Raw genomic sequence first — 26,059 nt, forward strand, 5'->3', positions numbered from 1 at the left:
AAAATCTTCATAAAAATGTCATATCATTCACCAAAAATGTCCTAAGTTTTACTGCAACTAAATTAGTAAGTCCAAATCAAGTGTTTTTAAATATATATTCTCGATACAAAAAAGAATAATTAGTTTCCTCATTTCTTGCATCTATTAGGTATTTAACGAAAAATCAAATTTGTCAATTTCAAAAAATCTGAAAGAAAAGTTCCATCTGTTGATTAGATACGGACAAATACGTCGGTGTAGTTGATAAATTATTTGGCACAAATTGACATAGTGAGATGAGTGATTGAAATGTATAAAAAATTTCAAATATACTTTTATTAATGAACAAATCAAAACTAAAAACATTCAAATATTTTTTTGTAAATCAACAAAATTAGAATTGCAAAGAATCATTATCTTTCAACAAATAAAATATTAAAAAACTCAAAATCAGCCCATTTTCAATAAATTATTCCACTGCATAACAAAATCAGATGCAATTAGATATTTTCGATAAGAGACTTCTGATTAGTGTCATGATCAAGCTGTAATACAGTTATCCTGATTCTTAAAGGCAATTTTTTCATTGAAAGACTTGTATAAGGGATGTGCAACATATTTGTTGGTGGGCCATATGACCAACCTCGGACATGTAGCTAAGCTCACAATGCAAAAGGGCGAAAAATTTAACTAAGCAACAAGAGTTGAAAACAAACAAACATGTATTTTCACTCAGGTGGGTGCTTTTTTAAACATAAATTGTCCCCTTGGGATTTTATGCTCAAAGGGGAAAAATCTGAGTGTTGACAAGGGCCACACTAAATGCCTTGGTGGGCCGGTTTGTGGCCCACGGGCTGCCTGTTGCACACCCCTGATTTATATGCTGAAGTGGTTCTCTGAATAAATCTTTGTTCCGAACAAAAAAGAAAAGACATAGGTTTTAATAACAATTTTCGAAATGGGACATCCAATTAAGTGTGTAAAGTTGTAGCGCTGAGATTTTTGTCATGTTTTTATTCTTCTCTATTAGTGGTTAATCAACCATCATCGGGTTTTTCCAAAAATCACCAAAACAGAGAAAACCAGAAAGTTTAGGAAACGCTGCATCAGATATAGTTGAATTTTTGTCATGCATGAAGGCTGAATTTTTAGGTTAATCAGTACATAATACCGTACAGAACGCTTATTAGATCCTATGTACTATTTTTAAACTTCACGATAAGTATCCAACTGTATAACATATACACACACAATAGTAATTTGTTACATGCTGATTGCACTTTTTCTAAACAGGTACAAGGACATTGAAAGCATATATATAAACAATATAAAAATCAAGATACCGTAAAATAACAATGTACCATGAAAAGAGATAGAAATTGTTCGTTAATTAAGAAATAAAACTCACTAATTATAAATGAGGAGTGTAAAATAGAGAGAGTATATCCGTGACCTTTCCATAGATCAATTTAGCCTTCTTTAGGCAAAATAAGATATAACTTAATTAATCAGCAAATAATTAATTTGTGAAAAAAAGTTTTGTTTGTTATTCATATTTATCACCGTCATACTATCACGTTCAAGAATCCTTGTGACAACGGCCAAATACGGATATGCAGAAATAAATAAATAGGGGTTTCAATACACAATATTTCGGTACTGGTACAAATTATCCTCAGTTAATTTTCGAAATGATTCTGAAAAATAAATCACGGTTTACTGTCAGCAATGCATGTGAATTTTCCGATTAACCCTTCACATAATTTCACACCCAAATTTTGGAACCATCCAACCACCCTCTTGTGTTAAATGTTACCCCAAAAACAAAATACTTAAAGTAAAAAATTCAACATAATTCGCTGGTAATATTTCATTCATCTAGTTCTTTCTCTTTTCTGTGATAATGTCCAGATTTTCCACCGTATTTTTCCACTAATTTTATGTCAGTTATGGTGATATCATGAGACACACTTTTGCACATATCGTAAACAGTGAGAGCGGCAACTGACACTGCTGTAAGAGCTTCCATTTCTACACCTGTTGTACCAATTGCTTTAGCCATTGAAGTTATGCTCACTGAATAATCGTCTCTGTGCAATGATAGTTCGACGTTTACTTTTGTAAGCATGATATTGTGACATAGAGGAATAATACGGCAACAATCTTTTGCTGCCATAATTCCAGCGATTTTAGCTGTTGTTAAAACGTCCCCTTTTTGGATTTGATTTTGTTCAAGCAAAGAGAATGCATTTTTAGGTAGAATCACAAGTCCCTCGGCTTTAGCGACTCTAAGCGTTTTGTCTTTGCTGCTGACATCCACCATTTCAGCTTTTCCTTTGTTATCAACATGTGATAATCCAGACATATAGCGCAACGATCCTGCGACATTAGCACGTCTCTCATTATTCGGGAGTTTCATCGCCATAAAAAATCCCCGCTTCGCAGAAATCATTTTTTTCTGATAGTGTTTTACTCCAGTGTTTTTTTGATCAATTGTTGTGGATATAATTTGATTGAAAGATTGATTATTACATATATGGATGAATTTTCTTGAAGAATCTGAAAAGAACAACTCATTGAATATACATAGACGATTATGTTCCTCTTCAAACATGACCATATATTCGACATTACCTAATGGCCAAAACCTAATAATTCAGTATACCGAATACATTCTAAAATAATCTCTTTTTGAAATATTGAATATATTTTGGATTGGGCTTGTTCGACAAGAGAAATTCTTCAAGACAATTGTAAATTCGTAGAAATCAAATTTCGCCATGCAGAGTAATGGAGATAAACCTTATTTTAATTAGTATGTCAATCATGAGATAATGAATGCATAATAAAAAGACATTTCCAAATTAAAATATTCTAAATTCTTCCTAAAATCGAGAATCTACTAAATCGAATATAGGATAAGATATACATATAGGACGACTTAACCATATGGCGAAAAACAGCCTCTCGTCTGGTTACCATTCCATGTCGGGTATGGGATTAGCTAGTTATTTGTTTTCGGAAGCATGAACTTGATGGTGAAGGAATCCCTAACTGACCAACGAGACTCTGACACTACAGACCCGCCCCAAGCAGTAGTCATTTCAATGTTAAAGCTGATAGTAGCAAACGCTATATTGAGTTTATCATATATCCAAGCATATAAGCCGAGTTCAACTCAAACTCAAAAAAAAGTTGCCTAACTAAAGGGTCGGATTATACTCGCATAACCCTGATCGCTCTCAAATGAAATTATGCTAATTTAACAAAGTTGTATGACGTGTTACGATTTGTGGAGTGGGCTTATGTGCGAATTTTTATAAATTGACCATTATAGGGCGGTTGGCTTATATGCGAGGATATACAGTAACTATTAATACAACTGCATTCATCCAAATAGTAAATGCATGTTTGCCCTACCGTAGTATTCTGTCACCCACCGATCAAAATCATAGGACGATTCTTTGATTGAGCGATGTTGATCATACCTATATTGAAGAAAGTAAAATGAATGTTATTCAACGATTGTCACCTCTGAGCAAAATTACAAGGAATTACAGTATTTTACAGACCATACACATCGAGCTAAAAGACACAATGGGTTTGGAAGCAATACTGGTTTTAAGTGTAGGCAATAAAGAATAAATGGGCAAGCTGGCTTATTAGGCACATGATCAAATTTTGAGAAAAAAACGTATTTTGACCGGTCTGTAAAATACGGTCCATAAAGTTTAATATTTATTATAACAATTTACTAAAGTTGAACTGACTAAAATCTCAACCCAACGATTGAGCTTATGTTTCAAAGTTTTCGTCAGTTTTGTTCAAAACAAATCGAATATTTGAATATATTTCAAATTCATTATATTCAATATAGTCAATTTTTGAATTTAGGAAGAATATAGAACTTTTTTATTTAAAAATTGAGAATTATAAGCCCTCAGACAAGCAGATCAAAACATACAATAACTCAACTGTTAATAAACAACACAGAGAAACCAATGACCTTTAAGTTTATATCGTTTTACATGTGATCAACATGGAGATATAGTGATTTACGGTATGTAATTTCTATGTGAACGTAATTTCTCAATACACTGGTATATTGTATTCAAAATTTCATAATCGGAAATATTGTTCCAGAATGTAGTCGGAATAGTGAAATATTCAGTTTTGGTCGTCCCTCATTTTGGCGAATTTAACTTTCATTGGGGTAAACTCCGCAATTCTCACTTCCACACAATACTTAGAAATAAGCAAACTTGTTTCATTTCAGTACGTGACCTTATGTAGCTAATGTTGAGATTTCAAAATCTTGTGTTTCGCAGTGGAGGGATCATAGACCACTATTTGCGTATTTTCACGAAAAGAAAAATTGAGTGCGGGTAAATTTAACTTTTTTAATTCGCTGAGGACTAAATGCTGCCTGTTTTGAAACGAAACAAATAACTGTCAAAAAGACTCTAAATACCTAATTAATTAAATATAGACATTTTAAACAAATCCCAACTGTTGCAATTTTTTTAATTTTTTTTGATTCAATAAATAAAGTGAAGTTTGTAACTTTAAATTATCTTATTACATCGAAGCTATTTATACCATACAACGTATTCACATTAATCTAGGAAGATCCTATGGCATACCACATCTCCTACCTAGTTACAAGTACATGTAGGGATGGTAAAAGTTAGCCAGAGATGTCATCAATAGGCTTGATGGTACAGATAACAGTGCGCAACCTGTAGTTCCGTGAACCACATGACTTCAAATCTCAGATATCGAAAACACCTACAGGTAAATGTAGAAAACCATGAACTTAAAAACTCAACCAAATACGTTATTTCTTATCTATTCAAAGAGAAAATAATTGCTAGCAAGCCTCAAATTGATATAATGCTTGGAAAGTTCTCAGAACTCTATTATAGGAAAGTTTTTTCATGGAACCACTTCAATAAAGATATTTATGTAAAGAGAGATAAAATCAATGGAGGTATAATCAAGGGTAGATCAAATCGACAGATTTTCTAAATACATAATGGAGGCAAATATGGTCTCTTTTTATAAATAAATTCCAAAAAGCAACCTGGCATGAACCATTACATAGAAATCGGGATTATCCATTGAAAATATAATCAGATTTTTCCTATTTTTCCCTCAAAATGTACAAATCAGCTACCTGGGATTAAATACTAGGTCCACTTGGATATCAAAATTGCATTTTTACAAACTTTCATCTCCAAAATGGGCCTATGACAAACCAAGCCTGAACACATTGCAATACTATATTACAAATTTTTTTTTCAACACACCTTTTTTTTTTTTGATTAAGAGTATGTAGAAAGAAAAGTAACTTTTAAGCCATAATATTTCAACTTTTTTCCCAAAAATGGTTCACTGATAAAAAAAACTCATTTCACATTTTAATCTTCTTCTCACACAAATTCTTTTTATTAGAAATGGTTGGAAGCGAAAGTAAGAAGAAGAAGCACACAAATTTTTCAGTTGTCATGGATAACTTATTTGTAAGTTTTTGAAAAGCATTTTTATGTAACATGAACTGATATATTGTCATTTTTATGTGTGACAATAATATAGTAAGCATATTTTGCTATTTTACAATTACACTTTACAATTCAGACATTCTGGTTTATATATATTGTGCTATAAAATCCTAGTATGCTTAAATATCTATTCCTATAAAAACTGTACAATTCCCAGAAAAAAAATATGAATTGTAAAAATCGCTTTTTTAAATTCAATTTAAATTTTTAATAGTAATTTTACTCAATTGAACAAAGCAACTTTTTTGATATCCTTATTCTAAAGTAACCAGTTACTAGTGTATTAGAATAGAATCCAGTCATATCAGTTACAATTGACGTGCCGTTTGTCATAAACCTTTTCACTTACGCCAAGTTCAATTTTGATAATCTCCATGAAATGATGGTATGCTAAATAAGACACATGTTCCTGTTAAACCGTAACAATCAATGTTCTAATCAAAGCATATAGAAACAAACGGAAACTTCAAAAACATTTAAAGACGGGTCAGCCCTGAATAAGGCTTTTTACAAGAGACGTTTAGATATATGGCTCTAGATTTTAAAATAATTTTGAAGTTAGGCTTTATTGTGCAATGGACCGGCATCGCACATATGAACTTCTATGGTAATGAGCGGGCCAAGCTCGAATAAAGAATGCATTAAACGATACAAAAAGCTTTGTGAACTCTTAAGTATATATTATCATGAGATTCGATCTAAGCAAAGAATTCCAAAAATAACAAAATTTATTGATGACGATGCACAAGCGTATGTGTGGTTATAAATTGATAACACAAGTTCAAAAAATTTCGAGATAATTTAACTGACCCTAGTGTTTACACTCGGTGGGTCACAAAAGGGCTCAAAATGGGGGTCGCAGTAAAATCTTTTTCGACACTAACTTATGTTAAACCAAAATATTGATCAAAATTGAAAGATTTGGAACCAGTACTACTACATCATCACCAAAATAGATCCAAGATCCAATCTTTTGTGCAAGAACATGAAGCACATCAGTATCATTAAAGATACAGTATTGTCAATTGTTTTTTAATTCTCATAATTATTAAATTTATATATTTTTATTTTGGTTTCGAAGGTCACGAAGGTCGAAACGCAAAAAGTTTGTTATAATGCACTGTTAGTATTCCACAGACAAAATGTAGTATATTAAAAGAAAAATAACAGTAGATTTAGCTACAAACAAGTCATAAAATGCTAACAGAAAAACAAAAATGTCACTTCAAAAAATTTGCATTACAATTTCATGATATCGATAAATTAAATTTTTTCGATGTTCCGTATTTCATTTATTATTCTACAGTATTAGAATTCTCCATAGCATTTTAATATATATTATTTGTAACTTGCATACATAAGTTTTCTGTGGTTAACAACAAAAAGCCAGAGGGTAAACGTGTTGAAAATATGAGTCATAGACATAAACACTTGAGCCAAAAAAGTTGCATTTTAAAAATTATTTATGTACCCAATAAATCAAATATGCATCGCCAATTGAGATAATATCTTTACGAATGTCATTTCTAAGTGTCACAAAAAGGTGAAAAATAAATGGCAAATTTTTTTTAAATGTGAATTATAGTCCAAATGTTGAGGATTTTCAACCAGTTAGGCAGAAAACCCACATTTAATGGTACTCTCGTAGTGTACCAGATTAGGGTTACAATAAATGAAATTGAGATACACACAGTTTGGGCCACTAGGATGAAGTATTGAGCCACAGGCTATGGTATTTATTATAGGCTATTTAAGCATTCAAATTCACACCAATACCAGATTCTCAACAACAGATAAAAGCTAAGTTTTGCGGTCAAACTCGCATGAACTCTAAATAAGTCAAATAGATTAAATTCAGCCTAAACAATGATTGCTCACTTGATATTTGCATTTAAAAATAAACATTCAGATCATCAACATTCAGCTTGCCATGACCTCAGCGTTTGGCACATCATGGTAAGCGCTAATTAAGAAAAGCATACCATAACATCTTTAACTATCCTACCTTGGGTCACAGGTTCAAATCCTGTGGGGGAAGGGTATGTGCAAGAGAGTTGCTTGATTTCTCATTGTAGGTTGGTTCACAGACATAGCTTCCTACGTTATCAAGCCCATGCATCTTGAAACAAATAAATGCCATCTTATCGACTTTCCTCTCCTTTTGGGATAAATATGAAAAATCTTATCCTATCCAAATCAAAATATTAATTTACCTAACCTAATATGATGGTCCCTCTGTTTCCAAATGAGTAAAAATTAGAAAAACCAAAATAATTTAATATACTTAACTAACTAAAGCAGAGATGTAGTGTTAGGAGTCCATTCAGGTCCAAGGGATTTGAAAGCGAACTTTGGGTGAACAAAAATTTTGACCCGCAGCCTGTTACCAACGAAGTTCTTTCAAATATTACATACCAGAATTCTCCATTTTATAAATTTCAATTAGAAATAAGAACATTTGGTATCGTTGCTCGATAACCGCTTCGGTTCCCCGCGGCTGCATATTTCTAAAATGTGTGTTCAATTTTTGGTTTTCTAATTTTTTATCTTTTGTGAGCGTGACGGCCTAGCGGTTAAAACTTCAGACATAACCGTGTTGGAATCGCAGGTTAGACATCTCGGGTTCAAATCCCATACCCACCACCTCAACGAGGGTGAAATTAATTGGGTAAAACATGCAGAAATAGAAATATTTTGGTCATTCCAAAAGTACTAGCTTCTAACATATAGTTAGATACTGGTGGCTGATTACACAGGGCAAAAGAAGTGAATAAGCGACTTACAAAAAATACTATTTTGTTCTGGTTGGAAAAAACAAAATTGACTACGGCCATGAACTCTTCCTTACAGAAATAATTCAAGTGGAAAAAAATGATTTTCCCATTTTTGGTACTTCCGGTATGCACTTTACAGAGTTGATAATAAAATGCTCGAGGGCAAACACGACGAACACATGAACCAAAAGCATGTACATATGAGCCAAATGCATGTACTTGTTTATCACTGTGAAAGATAAAAAAGAAATAAAAATTAAACGCAGAAATATGAATCTGGTAAACAATTTTATAAAAAAAAATGGTGTTATTCGGAGATGGCGCTCCCGAAATATGTGCATCAAGAAGGCGCACGACCTGAACCCTAACCTGGTACACATACTATGTTCAGGTTGTGCGCCATATATCTGGAGGTCCGAAACAGGGTTGCCATATTGGCTTTTTTAATGCCAAATTTGCCATTTTTGGCTTTTTTCAAACGCGTTTGGCGTCAGAATTTCCGTTTGGCTTTTTGGCGTTTTTTTAGCTTTTTTCAAGTCTATTCTAGTGTCTATTATTAAAATCATATGAAATACAATATTTAGTGTGTAACAACTGAACAATAGCCTATTCTGTACTTATTAGCTACTTAACATTAGGATTTCCTGGAGCATCGATTTCCTTGTTTGTTACATTAACTCTTAACCATACCCAATAATAAATAATTGCAGTTTCTGCAGCTGCTCAGACAGATGTTCAAGCAGGGTTGTGAACATTGCCTCGTTTTTATAGTTTTGCGTGCTATTTGTCAGTTTTACGTTCCGTTTCCAAAAAATAGTTGTATAACTTATATTTCATCATGCCTGATATGGTTTATGTGAGCTTTAGTTTAATTCTGCAATTGCAGTAACGATGTGAATAACTACGCTAAAATTACTGAATTAGATATCAGTGGTCCACCTGTGAGCGGCAGGGGGTTAGATAATTTTTTAATAAAATTGATGGTTTATAAATTTTAAAAGTATGATATACAGATATAGAGAGAATTTTTTAAGGTATATCACAAGTTTAAGTAGAAACATGTAGGTATATTACATACTGACAGACTGAAGCGGCACCCTGTATTGAATATATTGAATGGTAAAATGATGCTGCCCGCTAATATATTTTTTTTACTTTCTACAGTTCTATAGGAACTTTACTTTCTATTTGTGTGCCTCACTGGATGAACTGATGGTTCTACATCATCATCAGCACGTTGCCAAGGGCTTAAAATCTGACAAATCATGGGGCTTTTGTACTTGGTAAAATTGTTGGCTTTTTCTGGCTTTTTTTGTGTCTTGATTTGGATTTTTTTGATCGCTGGGGTCTGGCAACCCGGACTCCGAAATGTGTGTTCAACTTCTGTTTTGTTTTTGTATGTTTTGTGAGCGTGACAGCCTAGTGCAGGGTGGTCTAAGGTTGTCGGCATCGTGGGCCATACTATAAATTTTGTGTTGTTCGCTAGCCACATTAGTCCCAAGACATTTGATAACAATTTATCATTAATCAATGTTTTTATATTAACAATTATGTAGTCCTTAACTTACATCCAATATTTCGTCTCCCGACCCGTTCCTTGTATTAGATTTCAGACTCTTCGCAACGAAGAATGTGCTTTCATGAATGAAGCGCTCCCGAACACAGATAACATGCCGCTTTAGGGTATATTCATTTAGCATCGACATAACTTGCAGACATATCAAGCATTGAGGCTTTGTTTTCCTTAAGCAAGTACTTCGTCTCCCATATCGATTTGAAATTTTGTTTAAATTCGTCAGCCTCATTTTCGAACTCACGTTTACAAAGCGACTTACAAATCATTTCAAAGTATAATGCTAGGATGGTATTTAGTTTTCTATGTGGGCTATTGAGATATTGTTAACAAATATTCTCGAAAAAAGAGAGCAACTTGTGGAAGTTTCAAGTCATTCAAGGGTGCCGAAATCAAAGAACCGACTTTTAAACCAGTTTAAACTGGCCAAGACACTATTCAATTACCCTACCAAAATCACTTTTGTCCACTGACTGTCATGGATATCTCTGTCACAAGTAAATTCAATGACATTGTGATGGGACAATGTGTCAGAAGAATTTTCCAGTAATTTTTATGACAAAACAAAAACAATACCAAAATGCTATTTTTTAGTTATAACCAATTGTTACCTAATAATGTGGAGAGGGCCACAAATAATGATACAAAATAATTTGAGTAAAAAGACATGATTTGCCCATTTTTGGTATTTCCGGTATGCACTTTACAGAGTTGATAATAAAATGCTCGAGGGCAAACACGTCGAACACATGAGCCCAAAGCATGTACATATGAGCCAAACTTGTTTATTGCTGTGAAAGATAAAAAAGAAATAGACGCAGAGATTATGTGGTAAACAATTTTATAAAAAAAAATTTTTTATTCGAAGATATTAATGATAAAAATAAAAAAAGTCGTCTGAAACTTTTTGGTTTTGGTCATTGAGTGAATATTTTTTTAAGGAAATTTTATTTTCTACGTTTTTAAAAAAATATACATTAATTGATTCAAAGTATATTTATATAGTTACGGTATTTATTTTTGTGATTTTCTTGTTTGATGTTAATTAATAGAAATTTGTTTTGGGTTATTATTCTTTTTTTTATTACTTTACTCCTAAAGAATTTTTATTTATTAGTGGGCATTTCAGTCTTAACTATTTTTAATGAATTTATAAAATTATTAGACAAAGTCGAACATTGAACCGCATTCAATCAGCCTCAAATTTTGAAACATTAATGAATAAAGACTGGAAACTCCATATAAAAACAAGGTTTTTTAGACATTGATACATTTCACCAGCAATTAGATTCCTTTATGATTACAGATTTGCAAATGTATTTCATCAAGAATGATATACATTATTTCAGAGAAATACCTCATCAGCCCACACTTGATCTGGGATAAAAAAAAAAGATGATTCGTGCTTGGTAGATTTTACATTTTTATTCTGAATATTTCTTCAAAATACTAAAAAAGACAAATCTATGACAAAACCCACAAATAATAACAATTGCTGAATCGCCATATAATATTATCAGCTATAGAATGTTGTAATAAATACTCGATTACTGAAGCCATAAAAACGTGTAAATACAATAGAAGCGTAATAAAACCACAATGAACTGAAGCCACGGACGTTTCGATCAAATAACATTTGCAAGCGTTATGTGTCAGACATAAAGAATTCACCTGCAGCTATACCCGCAGTGTTTACTCTATACATTCAACATTATACAAACAATACGTACAATTGTAAGTTGTTTGTTACGATCTCAAATCCAGTTCAGTTGTTCGATCGCCTGAATTAAGTTTTACTCACCGGTAGTATGTAAATCTGCAATTAATCATACTACCCCAAACAAGCAGTTTGAAACAATGATGCCAAATTGAGATAGGAGATGATTTACATATTTATCCCGGGAGAGAGGAAAGTAGATAAGATGGTTTATCAATCATATGGTGAAAAACGACCTCTTGTCCGGTTACCGGTCCATGTCGAGTAATAGATTAGTTAGACAGTTATTCGTTTCAGATGCATAAACAAGTCATAACCGACAAATGATTATGTCAACCACACTACGGTACAGCAATCCTCTTGCACGCAATTATCCCCCTCAAGATTCGAACCTGAGAGTGGTAATCCAATCAAGGTGAGCAAGGTGCGGTGGCAAGTTTAATCCTAATGCTTAGCACGATGCGCCACACCATCAAGCCATTACTAGCTCACAAAAATGATCAATTTTTAACATGTTATAACTGTTTGTCTGGTGAGTCTGACTTTGGTCAGTGGTGTTACAAAATAAAATTTTTTGAACAAGCAACAAAAGATATTTGAGCCATTCAGAATATCAAATTTTATTCTTACTGCAGTATCATTGGGGAAAACAAGCACATAGACACACAGAAAGAAGCAGTAACTATATAAAAGATCCTTATTGTAATTTTTTGTTCAATTCTAAACTTAATCCACAGAGTGTCCAAAAAGTCTCTTTGAATTTATAATTTTTTTACTGAATTTGTTAAATGAGGAATTGTTCAGATAAAGGTTGTTTCGATTGATTTTCTGTTTATACAGTGTCAGATTTTAAATAAAATCTATTTTTCCTGAGAGGCCAAATCCTCAAAACAACAAATTTATTGAAAAAAACTGTTTTGAATAGCTCCCGAAATCAGGAATTCACAATCTTGAATATAACTACCGTAATTTTGAATCATTTCGTTTTAAGCGTATCTGTGCAAGACATTTCAACAGGTATAAAACCGTAGGTATTCGAAAAATTCCGACAATATGTGTACCTGAGTGTCATTATCGTTAACAGGACAGTATTGCAATTACAATTTCTATTATGGTAAAAAGGTTATATATTATATATATACATTTTTCGACGAAAAATCAAGATAGAGAATTCTCAAGTGGAATGCTATAGAGCCAGAGGGCAATCAAAACATGTGAAAGAAACGTGAACACTTGAGCCAAAAAATTTCTCGGAAAGTGCTTTTTGCTCCATGGTATCTAACATTACGACTTACGAGACATTAATTAATGATAAAATCATGGGCGTCGCTGAAAAATGAAAGCAAACAAACAAATACTTGTCGGCTAAGTTAACAAAGTCATTCTTAATTTGAATGACGTACAAATCAGCCATATAAATACCATGTATGATACAAATGTCCACAACTGATATTGCTATTATAGGCCATAGATGTTTAAATGTATATGACCCACTTTATTCTACATAAATGACATGATTATAAATGGGACTGTTTGTTATAAGCAAACTATAAAGTATACAATTCACTTCATTATAAATGCAACTAAGAATTTTATTCAAAGGTTGTCCTCCTGTTCAAATTCTGAAGGAATTTTTCTGCTGACTTGGTAATCTTTCGCAACCCTTGGTCCATTACAGTGTATGTTTTTCGAAGATTTTATTTTATATTTATTTTTTGCTCAAATGTATGTTTTTTGCACAATGAAAATATCTGAAGTTATGATGAATTAGCATTTATTAATCAAGTATTGTCAATTATTCAGCATTTTTCGAAAAAATTCCGGACATATTCCAGAAAGTTTTACCCAGCTATGAAAATGAAAGTTCATTATTATTATCATACAAATCTATTTATCGAAGCAAAAAATAACGCCTACCAGCATGTTGTTTCTTCTTCCTTTTGACGGCCGATTCAATTACATTCATAATCTCCGATTCATCTTTACTAGAACGAATTGTATCTCGTAATGATACTTCACTGCTTCCAAATAGACAAACCTAAAGTTAAATGGCATTATTAAAATTAATTAATTTGAAATGCAATCCATTGCAAAAATAATTTGAAGAACATAGAAAACACATCGCTCCAGAAATAATGTGTACCAATATGGAGGTAACTAATTTTGTTGGCCTGTTTTACATCAAGTTGTGTAAAAGAATGGAAGCCTATGGGCTGGGGGTATGACACAGACAGTGCCCGAACTCGTAACGTAATTCTAGATTGGAATAAAATTATCGCCTAACCCTAACCTGATACACACACTACGGGAGTACTTTAAAATTTGTACTGGGGTTGGGGTGAATGAAATCACAGATAACAGATCAACTGTTATCTAAAATCTGATAAGAAAATTAAACTATCAGCCACTCAACCTAATTGATATGTCCACTGGCATTCCATACTAGAAAGTCAACCTTGGTCTTCAAGATCTTGACGAACTTGGCATACAGGAAAAAAAAACTTATTGATTGGATTCAACGCAGCTTATAACTTCATTAGTCTCACAACAGTTCAATATCACAAAACTGGAATTCATCTTCAAATTTAATCAGAATATAGATGATCATTTATATTTGCGTATTGGGACAGGAAAATTAATAAAACACTATTAAAACACTAAACAAGGACCTCTCTCATACCAATCAAATACGATATACTTTTTAATATAGTGTGTGCTATCGCTATGCCATAGTGGTTAAAGCAGCAGTCCCCAAATGGTGCTAGGGTGCGCTATGTCTTTATTCCTCAGGCGTCTACAAACTTTATTAAAAGGCATAAAATACACATTGACAAACACAAAATTTATTTGAAAGCAGCATTTTTTTTGTGTAAGTGCGCCGTGTGTTTTTTCCCTGATAATTTGACGCCACACAAACAAAGACATGGCTGTGTAAGCATTGCAGCTCCATAGGTTACACATCTCTGGGGTTCTAAATGACGTCTCACTACCTTACCCAAGGTGTAATAATTTGGGTAAATAATATTGAAGCGGAAAGATTCTTTCAAAAATAGAAGCTCAGTACATATCAGTGGCTGCTATGACATCCAATGAATCCTATATGACATATAATAAAGTGTGCTTGCAATATTTATCGATGTGTATTTTCATAATCACTGTGCAAAATAATTGATTTTTCATATTTTTTCATAATAAATTTTTTCTGACCTTTAAATTTCCATCAGCAGTGATACGAAGTCTGTTACAAGTACCGCAAAAATTATCAGACATTGACGTTATGAAACCGATTTGTCCTTTGAAACCCGGTACTTTATAAGCCTGAATGAATAAAGAGATAATAAAATTTTCAATTCTTAGAATACTTGATATAAGAGCTAGAAAGTATCATTGAATAAACAACTGAAATCAGATCCTGATCTGTAATTTGAAACAAATGATCAAAAACATGAGTCGCAGACGAGCTAGGAAATTTCTTTTTGTAATTCAAGAAGGTAAGTCGCAGAATTTACAAAACTGAAATTTTATTTTAATTCCATTTTAAAATTTTTTATGAAATCATGTTGGCAAAAATTTTTTTTCTAGAGTAAATTCAATTCAGAAACGCAAAAAATCATGGTTTTAAATTATTTTTAAATTTTATAAAACTCTAGTGGAATTCGTTGGCAAAAATAAAATGATGTAAAAATTCAAAATGGCGAAAAATCATTGTTCCAACTTATTTTCAAATTTTAGAATAAATTAAATGGAATTCACATATTATCATGATCGTTGTTCCTGAATGATATATCTCACTAATATATCTCATTAGGAAGAGTTAAAATTACATTGCTGTAGAATTTGAAATGAAATTAAAAATACTGGTAAATTTAAATATAATTGAATAATAAGTCTCTGGTCCTGAATACGAGACCCAAATCAGATACCATAACTGCATTCAGCGCGATATTTTTATCTAATACATCTTCGACGGAGGTACAATTTTGGTCTGATGAAATAAGCATTCTTCCAAATTTTGGAAAAGTTCCATTATAAGATATACATCATTTTTAAACAGACTGATAAATCGTCATTTTTTTTTAGTCCAAAACAATAGTTGCCAAGGGGTTTACTTGGAATATATAATTCTAATGATTACTATAAAAGAGGTTTCAATTTAGGAATTTACACTAAAATTCCAGCTAAAAAATTTCCCACGGATTTTGGTAAATTTACTAAAAAAAAGTGATATATTTATGATTTTAAAAAATATCAACTAGAAAAGAATATATTAAATTTATATAATAAAGTGGATAACAAATGATCAGAAACTGTTATTTGTGTATAATATTCACCGACCTTAGAGGTATCATTTGCATGATCTTGGATTTTTTCCAACTCGGGCCATTTTTGATGAATAAGCGAAAGCATTTCACTGTAGGGAAGCATTTTTTTCTGATTCCATCGATTACCTGTTTATGGATAAAACAAAATAATGGATTTTCATCAGATGAAAATTTCATGATACAAAACAATGGAGCATAAGATATTCTAATTCAATATATTTAAGTATGTTTTTCTCCTGAAATATATTGGCACAACATGAAATAGGCTAAATAAAAATGGCAGGAAGTGTGCAAAAACAATATCTGCTTGTGCAGAGCCATGTTCAGAGTGAAAATATAGAATATATAAAAATATATATACAGTGTGTCCATAAGAATTTGCCCAATTTCATAGTAAAAGGACTAATAACAATTAGAAATTTTGCCCGATGTTAAATTATTAACAATCGTAACTGTAAGTTTGAATAAATTTTATCGCATGATAATTGAGAACTACAAGCACAATATAAACTATTAATTAATAAACAAAGACAAGTTTTTATTGGTATTACTATAAAATCGGGTGATATTTTTCGGACACCCTGTATATATATATGTTGGGGTACATCTGCCATGGTATCTCTTGAACCTCTTCCATGTGCTCGAATTATCCAGTCAATATCAAACAAGGATACTAAAGCATGTGAAAGTGACAACTTCAATAACCGTAAGTTATTCTAGAATCTAGCAGCACCCTAGCACAATTTGTTTTCGGCCAAGAGTAAGATTTCTTAGAGTTTGGACAAAGGTGATATACAATAGTATTTTTAACCTTGGTCAGAAGAAATATCATTGACTTTTTAAACGAGAATATCGGTCAGAGATCGAAGACTTATCGATCGAAAGTTAGGGGATCCCCCAAAACAGTGCTCTTACTCCATAGTGACACCTTGTGTCCCATCACTAATTAATTAATAACTCGCTAATTATACGACATAATTCGCCCAAAATCAATAGGCTTCTGGTCCGAGATAAGATGAATGCACTTGCAAAATCTGGAGCAGATTTAATCACACTTGCGTGAGATATCGCGTGCATCTAACAGACAAGCAGACATACAGACAGAGAAATACCTATCAACATACTTATCATTTAAAATCGATACGTAATAACAGAAAATATATTCCTACATCACCCTCATATTGTTTGTTCAAGAGCCTTGTTGTGAGCAATTTAACTGTTAACACTAGCCCTGTTCTCAACCAGTGGGCCATGGCCCATTACTGGGCCATAGAAACATTTTCAGGTGAGCCTCAAATCTATTAAAAATTGCTGGACTAGTTAAATTTGATTATATTACAAATGAAAGATGAAGTTTTTTGCTACTGATTGGTAATTCTCAATTCAATTATTGAAGCGTCAGTGCCTATTTTGGGAATGCAATTAACTTGCAAATAAACAGCGATTTGAATAGTCCTAGTGATTTGAAAGTCCTGTTGTACAATAACACCATTTACACGAATAAAGAAACCATTTCATTAGCAATTTGAATGGTTTTCTATTTTTACAGTTTTACAAAACCACTACCGTGGCTCTTATGTCATTAATCTGTGGTTTTGATGCTAAATTTTCTCTCAAGCGTACGTGACAAAATACAGAACGACAACATCTGTTTAAGCTAATTCTCGGAAGCAATGCTACTCACAGGTGAAAGCTATAAGATTGTGGTTTCAATGCTTAATTCATAGAAAACAAACAAAAAAACAAGCAGATTTTGCCTTGAAGGCGTCTTATCTATGGCAGAGTATAGTCTCCAACTAATTAACATTTACTGGGTAGATTTAAAACTCAGCTAATAACTTGGTTGAGCTGAGCGTTCACAGTTGAGAAATGAAAGAATCATGAAAATCTCAGTCATATATATTGATGTAACATAAAAAAGACCAATTCCAAAATGATATTTTGGTCAGACATTGATGGCACAAATAGTTCATAAGAAATGAACATCTCGGGTTCGAATCCCATGCTCCCCAATCAGTGGTTGCTCTAAAAGAACCTTGTTAAGAGTGGAAGTGAATATATGATGAGCCGTGAAATGAGGGAAAATTTAAATTAGACTACGACACTCAAGTCCATGCATCTGAAACAAATAACTGGATAACTAATAACAGAAGGTATAAAAAAGTCCATTTCTAAAAAATCGGACTGAGCTACCAAGTTTTACTGCGGCCATATATGAAATAGCAACAGCATAATATTATTAATATTTAATTACCGTCAAAAGGCATATACTCGATGAATCTGACATCGACCGGAAGGTTTTGCGTTAATGCAACAAAATCACATATCTCATCGTCGTTTAGTCCACGCATGACAACACAATTGATCTGAAAAAATAAAAAAAATGACTCTTGAAGTAATGTCATAAGTCATGACAAGCTTAAAAACTTAATAATATTACAAAAAGTTTGTCGCTGCCTATAATGACAGCTGTGTGGGACAAACGTGTGAACAAATTGACAATTCTATTCGGCTCACAAGTTCCATGTATAAATTGTTTAAACAGTCCCCCAGCTCAGGACTTTTCAAACTGGGGGTCCCAGCCCCCAGTGGGTAGCGATGGCTCAATGGGGGTGTCAAGGTTTGGTTTTTTCAATATTTTCTGTATTATTAAATTTTACTTTACTCTTATTTTAGATTCTGAGGGCCCCGAAAAATTTGATCTCATATCCACAATGTGGAAATCTATAACTGTGAATATTATGTAACAGTAAATGCCACGGATGGCTAAAACCGAATAATGCCGGCTTCAGTATTGCGAATACAATATAAATTCTAAACTAATAATTTTGAATATATTCTCAAATAGGTCTATTCCCCCCAAAAAAATATCTTCAAGACAATTGTAATTTCGCAGACAATTGTAATCCCAGAATAATCTCAGAAAAACATTGCTCCATTGGTGTCAGACAAAACAAAGCTAAAGACCATATTTGTTGGGATTAATGCATATTATTGATTTCATCCTACGTAAAAGCTCTTTAAGTGCATTGTTAAAAATATTAATCACATAATGTGCTGAATAGTAATCTTATAATAAGGGTTTATAAACCTATTTACTGGCTGGAAACGAATTGATTTTGGAGGTAATTAAATTTAATTGCTAGGATCTGTATAATATACGAATATTTATTCACCATACTACATTATGTAAATAACAGCAACAATGGAGATTATTAATTGAAAATTCATGAAAATTTTGTCAAATTGATTCATGCTGCATTAATAGTACAACGATATTAATTAGGCAGGAATGTTAAAATAGAACCAAATATTCGAAGACATTCAAAATTGGTTATTTTCGATTTGGTGAAAATCTTGATTTTAGGAATAATTTAGAATATTTTCATTAGAAAATGTATTTTTAAGCATTTATTTTTCTATGATGGACAAAAATTAGTTAACTCCTAACAGAATAAAATATAAAATACTAATTAAAACAATGTTCATACCAATTATTCTGCAAACCCAATTTAATTTCTACGAATTTACAATTGTCTTGAAGAATTTCTCTCCAGAAACAGACCCATTTCAGTATTATATTCGAATTTCATATCTTGAAGCTTATTTTAGAATATATAATACTAAATTATTCGGATTTTGCCAACCCTGGTATTAATATTTAATATTTCACCATATTATTCAGACTATAATGATTTTTAAGATAAGAAATATTATAGATTTATGCTACATGCCAAAAACAAATCGATCCATCCATCCAGAAGGATATTAATTACGGTATATAGATAAATTTGAAATAAATGCATGAGTCATTAACGAGAGAATAGAAGAGAGTTGATTTTAGACACAATGAGCTTTTTTACCAACACATGGTAAAGGTGTGTTATTTCAAACTGTGAAAACAACACTTAAAATAAATGATATAACACAATATAAAATTATCTATCGCACCTTAACTGAGTCCAGATTACTGTCAACTGCTTTATAAATACTTTTCACTACATGATTCCATCCATTTCTTCTTGTAATAAAGCTGAACTTTTCAGCAACTAGAGTATCCAAACTTATGTTAACGCTGTCTAAACCAGCTTCTAATAAAGCAGGAAGCTTTTTTGCAAGGACAATCCCGTTTGTTGTGATACCCATTGTATCAAAATGATGATATGCAGGATCATTTCCAGTTCTTAAACGATTCAATTCCGCTGAAAAATAAAAGTCAAATTTGATGATAATTATAGTATATGACAGAAATTTTTTTAATATAATTTGGTCAGAATATTGTCACGCGGTGTGCACTGATTCTGCAGTACTTATGGAATAAGTACACAAGCAACTGCTAAAATACTGTGAGCTAACCTAGAATGTACAGAATTAGGACAGTTTTATTATGCACCAGTAAATACCAGATGACGTAATTTTGAGTCTATATGATTCAGAAAACAACCAAATGGTTATCAATTCTACAAAAATGAGGTTCATGAGAAAAAAAAATGTTAGATCCACTTGTGTAACGACTCAAAATGCCTAATTTTTTAATAAGAATTCTAAATTATTACTAAATTCAAAGATTTGCATTCTCGAATATAATGAATTTTGAACGTATTCAATTCATTTTGGACAGCCTGGTCACAGCTCATTCAAGCATCATTACATATGCATGAAACAAAGGGTAATTATTTTATTTGTGAGCATTTTACGAGGAATATTTATGAACAAATCTATTGTAAAATTTCCTAGAAAGCCTGAACAAAAAGATTTAATTATTGAGAGAAATGACTTACATAAAATTTCACATATATCTGGTCTGACCAACGGTTCTCCTCCAGTAAATCTAATTTTATCGACACCATTTCTGATGAATAATTTTGCAAGATATATAACTTCCTCTGTAGATAATAAATGCTCTTTTGGGGTGAGATCAACTCCTTCTTCCGGCATGCAATAAGTACCTGGGAGGAAATGAATAAAGTAAACAAACATACAATGATTTCTTTCTACGAAATAGTAAGTATAATATTATATAATATGTTACGTGCAAGTATATTTGAAAGTATACAGTCTCAATCAAACAGAGTGATATGTAGTAAAACAAACAGAAAGGATCTGCAGTTGAATACCAATATCCCACTAGTCTATCCCCAGTATCGAACTTTACAATTGAAAATGTCTACCGTATATCAGAAATGAGTACTACTGTATATGCTCGTTTACCGCCCGATCTTGATTAAGGGCCTGCTTTAATAGCCGCCCGTGTGAACAGAACATAAAAATATTTAAGGGTCGGTGCTTGAATACCTGGCCGATGTAAAAGCTGATTTTTCAGTGGTAGAGAACAATAGGAAATAAGAAGCGCTTTTGTCACAACGCTGTTGAATTTTAAGAGCCGGTAGATAACACACACGCGCCCAAGTACATAACAGATAGCATTTATTACGTAACACCATGGTTCTCAAACTGGGCGTCGTTTCAATATTGATAGGGCGTCGCAAAACTATTCTTCTTTTGCGGATTTGTACCTGCGGTGCGTAGCAAAAGTCAAAATTTTCGTTATTCTTGTTTAAATCATACTTGAGAACTGGAAATAACAATACATTAATTATTGTAACGATCGAAAATAACAAGCGACTGTGCTTGAATAAGGGCCGGTTTGAATAAGGGCCCGGTTAGTGAGTTGGTTGAAAAAAATATGGGCCCGGGCTATAAAACGAGCAAATACGGTATTTCTAAATCCCTTCCTTATTAAAATGAATTAAAACTCTGCAGAACGACCATGGGAACAATAGCAACTCTCACATTGTGTATTTTTTCTGGGATAGATCTCAAAATATAATGTGTGGCAATTGGCACCTACCAACGGCCACATATTTTTGTTATTATATTTATTATATTTAGAGTTACAACATAAACATAAAACGAAATTTCAAACACTCTCAAATAGCTATGTGGGGTAAGTCAAAGTCTGTGAAACGTTTTCCATTTTTTGGCGAGTTTTAACGACTAAAAATGCTACAGTGCAGAGACTCTCCATCCAAATTTGGTCATGCGCAAAGTGAATTTGTCTAGGAACTAAACAAAATGAATTAAAATCACCTTATTGTTTAAAATTTATAAAAACACAATAATCTTGCTTGTGGTTAAGGTTAAAAATGACGCCATTGGCGTATCTAAATATAGAATTGGATTATAATTTATAACATAAATAAAAGTTAAATCTTACATCTGAGATTACATTTTTCTGTCAGTGATATCCGGAGATAAGTGTGATTTCGTCCAAATTTATCACTCAAAAAATGAGAAAACGGTTGAACAATATCTGGCAATTTCCTTTTTGTTGTTTGGCTTTCGTTGAAATTATAAATCTGTGATAATCATGACCATGAATAAAATGGTGAATAAAATATTGTGTAGAAAAATGTCTGAAAAAAAAGTTGGGTAAAATCCTGTGGTATTTTAAAGTCTATATTTGAATTATAACTTATTTAGTATGCCACCAAACTGTTGTTAACAGTTGACCATTTTAAATAATTGGTTTAAAAACATTGGTTTGGTGATCACAGCTTCTATCAGATTAGAAAGCTCTACGAAAATATATGGTTGCAACCTTACTGTCACGATGTGAAAATATCGAAGTTCCGATTGTGGAACATACCACACCGATGATATTATGATAATGTTAAAGAGCGAAATATGATCTAAGAAAAATGGTTTGAGAGCAGAAACATATAGTATGCAATAGCATTATAAATAAACTGCAAACAAAACAACAAAACTCTGCCTCGAAAGATATTACATACTGAGAACAGAAGAAATAATTCCATTATGCGTACTCAATAACTTAACATAAATAACTTGTCCAAGACAGCTGTTTGCACGTTTCTAATTTGGTAATTGGATCTACGAATAATGGTCGAAGCACTTCGACAAATTTCCAATTTAGAATATTTAAAATGGTTTATCATTTTGCAGGAAAATGGGGAATTTTGCTGAATATCATAAAGTAATGTTTGAATTTTTTCTCAATTTAAATTCCTAATAAACTAAGTTGAAATGTTATAGAATAACCAATCAGATATAGCATCTCTAAATTAATGCAAATTAGTTCATGCTTCTTCAAGATTTTAGTAATTTATCACAAAGAAAAAACATCCAATCGGTTACTTAATTATTACAAGAGCATCATTTTCTTTGAAATTTAGCAAGTGCATTTTGTAGCATGAATTTTGATTATATTTCTGAATTAAAAATTCGCATGTACAGCAAATACGATCATATAAATTGCAAAAAAAAGATTTTTAAAAAATTACACCACTGAAGACATCTCTGAAAAGTCTGAATAAATTGTAATGAAGAATTTGTTACTCATAGGCCAGTAACCCAAAGTATGGAAGATAGTACTTAATTTGTAGAGTGTTGGAAATAACTATGTTGGCACAAGTTAAATAGCTGGCATTCAACCCCTTGCTCTTGCCTCAAAGTAGGGTGTAATAAATTTGTTAGACCATACCTATCGCTAAAGGATTCCAAATTTGTATCCATGACTGCTTATACAAGGCCTTGTTCAGAGTGAAAATAATTGTATAAAAAAAAAATGTATTTCCATACTATTCGATTACTTCAACACATAATTTCAGAAAATCATTTATGCTGCTGGGTGAATTGCCAATGCCCATTTATTCTTTATTGATTTCAGTATTAGAATAAACTCAAAAGTCAAACTCCAATAAAAAAAAACAGGTAATAGTTACCCTAATTACAATTCCGCTCTGGGATGTAGGTTTACATCCAATTTCCTCAATGGGTGCTTGCAACTACTCTTGCAGACTTGATGAGTTAAGAAACAGACCTCAAACTTTTTATTGATTTCTGACAAGATTCTCAGTTAGCTTCCAATATTACTATAGCAACTAACCCCCAAATGTACCCCATTTCATGTTGAAATCATCATGACAAAGTTAATTTTTCCCAAAATTCGAACAAAGACTTTCGTAGGAATCAAATTACACCAGTTTTAAGAACATAACATGTTCCACCCAGTCATTATCAAATTAAAATCTATATTCTCAAGACCTTTGTCACTGATTGAAATAATTATATCTAAGTTCTCATCCGTACGATGTACATAATTACCCTTATTGAGATAATAGGAGTTTCTGTTTATAACGTGAATCACGAGCTCACGTTTACAGTATTTAATAAGATTTATGATGGACTTATAAATACGACTCCGATATCTTTCGATAGGAGGAGAAGACGATGTAAACCATTCTAAGCTAGTCTGGATAAATGTTATAAGATTTATATTCTGTGTATCGTGGAAATCTGAGAATAAAATCAAACGGAGTTTTCTAAAGTTTCCCTCATTCACGTGGGCGTTGAAGCTGAAGGGTGAACGGGTGACTTGCAAGTCAGGGACAATCTACGAAATAGCAATATACGGTAACATCACATTCATCTACTAATAATACATGCTATATTACTACTACTACTGTCTGACTGTACTAGAAACTTTCCACATAAACTATATACCTATATATCAGAAATTTACATATAATTTTGAAATGCCAGTCATCGCCAATTTGGTCATTGGTTTCACGCCAGACACCAACGCGGGCTCGACGGCCACAGACAACAATATTTCGCGCTCTAATTTGTAACCATATTTACCTTTATTTATTAAAAAAAAACATCGAAACATCTTATCTATTAATGACATAATACTGTAGTAATGCTACATTAATTTTCAATGATTAAAATCAGTGTACAAATTCAACATACCTCATCTTTATTCGGCTCAACAACGGTGGCTCTCGCAGCATTTCGACGCGAGGTGTTTTGAAAGATAGAACGACGTAACAATCGTCTGGCTTGAGTTTTTCCTCGCCACAGGATTTTGCTCGTTACATAACTAGCCATTTGATCCTTACGTAACTATAGATTCCGACCGTTCCACTGTCATATTACCAAATGCAGACCAGCTGACTAATGGAATAACCCGTTCCACGCTGCAAGAGAAAAACGATTGCAGTTTCGAGAGAGTGCCTAACGCTTGCGGACAACATACGTATTATACAAACAATGACGAGACACGCAGGCAGGTTATGTCTGGGACAGGAAAAGTCATCATGCATCGTTCGTCTCACTGAAAACACGTTTCCAAAAGTCTACGAGCTTGCATTCAGTGAATTTTGCAAGATTTTGAGCATCTATGCCTAAAGGTTAATATATCACTACAGACCTACTCGCGATGAGCCTCACAAAAACTCTCATGACAGAAGGGAATGAAAACAGATTGAGGTCAACTCCGCTTGAGACGCGCCAAGAAAATTCCAAACAAGTTGAGCGGGCATCTAGTTCTTATCATAAAAGAATGAGTTCGCTTACCTGGGAGCTCTTAAACGTTAAACTTGTTGGGACAGTCACAAACTTCAAATATTACATCGTCTTGGACATGGCAGGAGGAAGATCCCGGGTTTGAATCAAGAAGATAACCATATCCAAGACATGATAAATTGGATAGACTTGATTTTCCTGGATATATTTTCGAAACAACTTTGGATTCTTACCAATAAAAAGTATTTGGAGAACTTAAGAATACAAATGATTCAGCTTGAAAATTCATTATCCAAGTTGAGTGGAAAGCCGATAAGACAGCTTAATCCGGTTATCAAACCATGTCGGGAATGGGAATAGTTAGCCAGTTATTTGTTTCAGATATATGGACTTCAAATGTATGATGTGCATCGCTCCCTTACTGATACAAAGCCTACTCATCTCTTTTCCTATAGACAGTTTTAAAATGGAACTTGGTCTCAAAGATGGAGTAACTAGTATTTTAAAGTTCATCAAGAGTCAATTTATTGATTTGGAACTAACGGGTGAAGGGCCCGGCGAGAAGGTAACATTTTCTAGCATGACGTTTTATTTCTCCTTACTGAATTGTTCATCCGAGCCGAAGACTTCCCAGTTTTTATTTTCCTCTCCTTCAGCACGGCCTTTCTCCTCTGGTATTTCCTAACTCGTTAGTCAGACTTACGCCCACATTTTCACTGGTATTTTTTATATTCGTTCTGGTCAACCGTGATTTTTTCCCTCATTTTACCCTCACCTAGTGTTCGCTGAAATATTGACTTCCT

General features: G+C 32.7%; 1 protein-coding gene across 1 annotated transcript; it reads right to left on the reverse strand.

The window, feature by feature from the left end:
* Positions 1–76: 76 nt before the first annotated feature.
* On the reverse strand, positions 77–25,549 carry LOC120329467 (uncharacterized). Its single transcript, XM_039396109.2, has 11 exons — positions 25,308–25,549; positions 24,702–24,928; positions 22,144–22,285; positions 20,708–20,875; positions 19,878–20,128; positions 18,181–18,292; positions 15,940–16,052; positions 14,812–14,922; positions 13,522–13,642; positions 3,420–3,467; positions 77–2,538 (listed from the first exon to the last, which is right to left on the reverse strand). Exons 2-11 carry the CDS (start codon positions 24,837–24,839, stop codon positions 1,850–1,852), a joined length of 1,893 nt encoding a protein of 630 aa, XP_039252043.2. The 5' UTR covers positions 24,840–24,928; positions 25,308–25,549; the 3' UTR covers positions 77–1,849.
* Between the last annotated feature and the right edge of the window lie 510 nt (positions 25,550–26,059).

This window comes from Styela clava, chromosome 12 (genome assembly GCF_964204865.1).
Source record: "Styela clava chromosome 12, kaStyClav1.hap1.2, whole genome shotgun sequence".
Taxonomy (NCBI): Eukaryota; Metazoa; Chordata; class Ascidiacea; order Stolidobranchia; family Styelidae; genus Styela; species Styela clava.

Excerpts from the sequence above, each read along its gene's own strand:
- LOC120329467 (XM_039396109.2), bottom strand. The coding sequence starts at position 24,839 with ATGGCTAGTTATGTAACGAGCAAAATCCTGTGGCGAGGAAAAACTCAA. Across the intron at positions 20,129-20,707 it reads AGATATATGTGAAATTTTAT|CGGAATTGAATCGTTTAAGA; the intron begins GTAAGTCATTTC and ends TTTATTTTTCAG. Across the intron at positions 16,053-18,180 it reads CGAGTATATGCCTTTTGACG|GTAATCGATGGAATCAGAAA; the intron begins GTAATTAAATAT and ends ATCCATAAACAG.